At 47.1% G+C, this 5,988-nt stretch overlaps 1 protein-coding gene across 1 annotated transcript; it reads right to left on the reverse strand.

Annotated features, from left to right (window-relative positions):
- Positions 1–254: 254 nt before the first annotated feature.
- LOC130487214 (neuropeptide FF receptor 1-like) lies at positions 255–5,674 on the reverse strand. Its single transcript, XM_056860662.1, has 3 exons — positions 5,377–5,674; positions 2,570–2,669; positions 255–1,140 (listed from the first exon to the last, which is right to left on the reverse strand). Exons 1-3 carry the CDS (start codon positions 5,672–5,674, stop codon positions 255–257), a joined length of 1,284 nt encoding a protein of 427 aa, XP_056716640.1.
- Positions 5,675–5,988: the final 314 nt, after the last annotated feature.

Here is a 5,988-nt window from a genome sequence, read left to right on the forward strand (position 1 = left end):
TTAAGTGAGATATTCTCAAACTCATGCAACCGTTGCATCACATATAGGATGACCCTCAATAATAGATCTCATCGCTGAACGGCTGTTGGAGCTTCCAAAACACATGTGATGTGAGAGTTGTTCCTACGTGTGAGTTAGAATCCAGGCAAGGTATGCTTGAGTGGCAATTCTACTATTTCCATCAGTGCAAGTCAGCGGCAGATTCAGCGAAGCAAATGGTCCCTCTCGGCCAAATTTCTGTTGTGCCTTCCCTCTCAGGCGACCCAAGCTTTGCAGACTTTATTCAGTGGTGTGATGTCACCAATATCCTCAAGGTGAAGTCCTTGTCTTGGTCCACATCCAGTCTGCAGGGTGCAAGAAGCTTTCGGGTGCAAATTCTTCAAGCAGACAGAGTCTGAGGAGTCTCCATCGGTGAAGATTTTGTTCCGAGCACCAAAGCCGCTGGTGCTGATGGTCGCCCTCTCAGGATATGCCTCTTGATGGACTGTCTCTTCAGAGCAACTCTGGAGCTTGAAGGCTGCCCGGAAGCCTCTCTTGAAGTTCTGGTTGAAGTAACCATAGATGATGGGGTTGACGCTGCTGTTGGAGAAGGCAAGCCAGTGCGCAAAGGGGAAGATATAACTGGCCAACAGATTGATCTGTTGGTCCTCCAGTTTGACATAGTCTGTAAGCAGCATCAGTGTCCACAAGGGAAGCCAAGACAGCATGAAGAGCAAGGCCACGAGGATGAGCATTTTAATGACCTTGACTTTCCTCCTGGAGACCGCCGTGCTGCACCGACCTTTGCTTACCACCTGGTGTCGGCTCACCGAGCCTGAAGATCTGTACAGTTTAAACCCTATCCTGCCATACATGAACGTGATCAGCATCAGTGGGGCTACATAGATGTGGACAAAAAGCACTGTAGTGTAGACTTTGCGCATCTCAATGTCAGGCCAGGCCTCGTAGCAGGAGTACAAGGGGTAAGCCATGCTCTGATTGTCATCGTACACCATGTAGCTATCCTCCAGCTGAGCCACCGTGAGCATGATGGCAGAGGGACACATGATGGTGATGGCCAGTACCCAAATCATGGCAATAGTGTTGAGGGCCTGGAAAAGGGTGAGCTTTGACTTAAACGGATAGACGATGCAGCGGAACCTGTGGAGTCAAAAAGAAATGGCAGGTAGGAAGCAATCAGGGAGTAAGCCATGGAGAGGGGTGAAAGAGGTCATAAGAAAGGCCATGCTGGATCAGACCAAGGTCCATCAAGTCCCACAGGCTGTTCACACAGTGGCCAAGCAGGTTCCTCCCAACCTTCAAGCCACACATGGATCAGGCCACCCACATTCTCTAGGGTCCACATTTTTCAATAAGTTAAGAGGTGGTTTTCCATTGCCTACTTCTTCATAGCAATTCTGGACTTCCTTGGTGGTTTCCCATCCATGTACTAACCAGGGCCAACCCTGCTTAGCTTCTGAGATCTGACAAGATCGGGCTAGCCTAAGCAATCCAGGTCAGGGCATGATCTTCATAGCATGGGTCTAATTTTCCATTCAGATTTCTCTTGGCTTCTTTCTAAGGAATGTTTCCCACTTCCAGATGTTGGGCTAGAATAACTAGTCTGGAACACTTATCCTATTGCTGGTATTACTTAGTGACCTAATCCTAGGTACTTAGGGCTGCCATATGAAGAGCTCCAAGAAGCACCCTGCAAGACCGTCAGAAAATGACATCTTACGTATGTCAAAGCATTACCTGTACTTTATTAGACCTTGCATGATGAATTAAATTAACAGGGCAATCCATTGAAATCAGTGGACTTAAAGTGGAATAACTCTGCATAGGATCTGCACTGTAAAGTTGCTCTTTGCAGTTATAGCACACCTCTTTCCACAAGTGTTTCCAAAATAAATAAGGACCTGTTCCTTGAAATAAAGAACAGGTAGTGAGCCTATCTGGATGGTAAGTCACTTTAAGGCCATCTAACCTTGGTAATATGCCTTATAGTTTCTCCCCCCATTATTATCCCTTCCCCTTTCTCTGCTGCTTTCAGGCCTCCTTCGGTCCACAGGGCATCGTGCTTGAGGTTGCAAAACGTTTGTTTGCTCTGTCTCGGGAACACTCTCCGTCAGTGCTGGATTTACCTATAGGCTTGGCGGGCTGAAGCCAAGGGCCTCAAAATCTAGGGGGCCTCCAGCCAAGTTGTATAATATTTTTGTATTTTAAAAGACTATATGTATTTTAAAGAATATAACAGTAAACTCACAATTTCATTTTCCTAAGAATCCCTGCTTATTCCACAAATTGTTTACAAAGTTCGGTTATTGCAAAAGTTTTTGATAGTGTTAATTTGAACATTTATGCTCCCTCCCCCAATCACTACAGTATTTAATAATAACATCTTATATCCAGAGAAGGAATTGTGAATTGCAGAATTTTAAACACCCATCATCATCCTCGGCTTCACTGAATTTTGTTTAAAACACTCTTCCATCTTCCTCTAGCCGTGAGGGAGGGGGTTGGGCCTCACAAGTGGAGTAGCCTAGGGCCTCTCTTCATCTAAATCCAGCACTGCTATCTGCCTTACCTGTCCACAGCGATTGCCACCAAGGTAAAGACAGAGGATGAAACGGACATGCCCTGCACGAGCCCGCTCATCTTGCAGATGCTGTTGCTGAAGGGCCAGCCTAGGAAACAACAAGCAGGCAGAACTATCAGCCAGAAATCAGCACACCCAAGACAGGCACATTTTTATTTACTCATTGCAAGCTTTTAATAGGCAGGCAGTCTTTTTTTTTGCTCCACAGGGGAGATCCCCATTACTAACCAGTCAGCAGCACTCTCAGCCACTTAGGGCCAAAGGATAAAAGCAGAATGCTTCCATCAAAACAATTCACAGTGGGTCGCCGTGTTAGTCTGTCTGCAGTAGTAGAAAAGAGCAAGAGTCCAGTAGCACCTTAAAGACTAACAAAAATATTTTCTGGCAGGGTATGAGCTTTCTGAATCTGAAGAAGTGAGCTGTGGCTCAGGAAAGCTCATACCCTGCCAGAAAATATTTTTGTTAGTCTTTAAGGAGCTACTGGACTCTTGCTCTTTTCTACTCCATCAAAACAAGTCATCTGCAAATGAAACCACGCAAATAGTCCTCTCCCATCAAATTTCTATCTGGATTAGAGTTTCCAATTCTGGATTAGGAAATTCCTGGAGATTTGGGGATAGAGCCTGGGGAAAGCAGGGTCTGGAGAAGGGAGGGACCTCAGTGAGGTATAATGCCATAGAGTCCATTCTCCAAAGCAGCTGTTTTCTTATGGGGAACTCTGTAGTCTGGTGATCAGTTGTAATTGCATGAGGTCTCCAGGCCCACCTGAAGGTTGGCAACTATGTCATCCACTGCAGGCATCCCAAGTGTTGCAGACTTGGTTTGGAGAGTTGGTCTCATCAACATTCTCCAAGGAAACATCCTTGTCTCTGGCTATAAATTGCTTCATTTATACCACACTTTTCTCCCCAATGGGGACCCAAACTGGCTTATAACATTTTCTCCCCTGCCCAATTTAACATCAAGCATTTTTCCTCCCCAAGCACTTTTCTCAGCAAGTGAACTCTGATACTGGAAGTGTACTCAACAGGGAGAAAGGAGCGTGGGGAGAACAAACAGGTGATTTTTGCCCTGGGATTCATGCTGTTGTGAAGTGTTTTCTTTCTGCTTCCCCACAGCATCATGGTCCTCCCATGAACTACCCAGGTTTCCCCTGACATTTCTGCAGTCTTTCCCAACGCTGCTTTGCTGCAATGTTTTTGGAACGATCTCAACAAAGCCAGGCTGGCTGCCACTTGGGCAGGGAATTCTGGATTTCCCTGGTGGGGGTGGAAAGTGCCATCAAGTCACAGCTGACTTATGGAAACCCCGTAGGGTTTTCAAAGCAAGAGGCGTTCGGAGGTGGTTTGCCGTTGCCTGCCTCCACATGGGCCGAGAGAGTTCTGAAAGAACTGTGACTGGCCCGAGGTCACCCAGCAGGCTTCATGTGGAGGAGTGCGGAAACCAACCCAGTTCACCAGATTAGAGTCTGCTGCTCATGTGGAGGAGTGGGGGATCAAACCTGGTTCTCCAGATTAGAGTCCACCACTCTTAACCACTACACCATAGTCCTGCCCATACAACAACCATTTCCCCTACCCTAGTGCCTGCAGCAGCCACCACCCCCATGCCACCATGGTATATCAGTATGCCAAGTACCTGTTTATAGAATCATAGAGTTGGAAGAGACCACCAGGGTCATCTAGTCCAACCCCTGCACAATGCAGGAATTTCACAACTACCTCCCCCACACACACACCCAGTGACCCCTACTCCATGCCCAGAAGATGGCCAAGATGCTCTCCCTTAAAAGAGAAATCCTTGGGAAAAGACCTCCTCCTTAGCATAAAGGGGGCTTCCCTGGGGACTGGGGCAGGGGAAATGTGGGAAAAGCTGCCATCTGGAAGCCCCATTGCTGCTGTGCAGCTGCAGTGACACCCGGGGCTTCCGTAGGAAAATACTATCATGTGGGAAAGCCCTTAATATGTTTGCATTTAAACCAAATGACAAATTTATTCCCCATCAAGTTGCAGCGGACTTTGTGCCCTCAGTTCGCAGGCCCTGTTCTTTGCTCTTCCAAAGTTTGCTTAATAGAACAAAACGAAGAGGGCAGGAAGCTCCCCTGTGAGTCTACAGCCTTTCACGCAGGGACGTTTCCCTGCTTCCCCCACCCCCAGCCGACTGCTTTGGGGCTTCCTTTGGATTAGGCATGCCTTTTCCGCCCATTGGAGGTCGCCTCGCTCTCCCCGAGAGTTTTGCCCGTGTTTTCCAGATGCTGTTTTAGCCAGAATCTCAAAAATGCAAGCAAAATGCGTGGAGAGTGAGGCGACCTCTGATGGGTGGAAAAGGCATGCATAATCAAAAGGAAGCCCCGAAGCAATCAGCAGGAGTGACCACAGGGAAACACCCCTACATAAAAGGCTTACTATAACCAGGCTAACCCTAGCTTCTTCTGCTGCATATTCCCCCCCCTTTCTCTTTTGCTGTCAAGTCACAACCAACTTATAGCAACCCCATAGGGACCCTGTAGGCATGAGACATTCAAAGGTGGTTCACCATTGCCTGCCTCTGCATAGCAACTTTGGTATTAATTCCAAATATTGCTTACCCCGCTTAGCTTCCAAGATCTAACGAGATCGGGATGGCCTGGGTTATCCAGGTCAAGGCAAATGATCTACAAGTATCTAAAAATTTTGATTTTGTTTTCTTGCAAGTACGGCTGGTGTGAAGAAGCCCTTATGTACATGATGATTAGGTATGGTTTGGGTAGCATTTTCCACTCCCCCCACCGCCCTACCACCCCCTCTTTTCCTTACCTGTGATTAAATTGTCCACTAGTGTGGTAGGCACACAAAAGATTCCCACCAGCAAATCGCTGATGGCCAGGTTGAGAATAAACAAATTGGTGACAGTCCTCATCCGAGCGTTTGTCAACACCACAAAGCAAACCAGGCTGTTCCCAGCCATGCACAAGGCAAAGATGAACAGGTAGGCAACGATGTAGACGGCTGCGACAGGCAGGGAGTGCTGATAATAGGGAGAGTAAGTCAGGTTCCTGTGAGCGCTGCCCAAAGAATCAACGGTTTGGTTCATGCCGCTTTCAGAAAGCTCCATGGCAGGGCAGGAATTTAACTCACCTGGTAAACACCAAAAGGAAAGGTTAATGGCAGCAGCTGAGACAACGCAAACCTCGCAGTAGCAACCCTAATGTAAGGATAACATCACTGGCTGTTAGTTAGGAAACTAATGTTACAAGATTGGGAGGTCTTGGTTGGAAGACATAGGAGACCATGCTTTTGAAAAGCCTGTGGACATGTGACTTGTTTACCGATTTTGTCATTCCTTTCCCAACAGTCAGAATGACTCACTGAATTTTTATGTCACAGATAAAATGGAATTTGAAATACATTTTTTAAAAAAGGAGAACA

The sequence above is a fragment of the Euleptes europaea genome, chromosome 14 (genome assembly GCF_029931775.1).
Source record: "Euleptes europaea isolate rEulEur1 chromosome 14, rEulEur1.hap1, whole genome shotgun sequence".
Classification (NCBI taxonomy): domain Eukaryota; kingdom Metazoa; phylum Chordata; class Lepidosauria; order Squamata; family Sphaerodactylidae; genus Euleptes; species Euleptes europaea.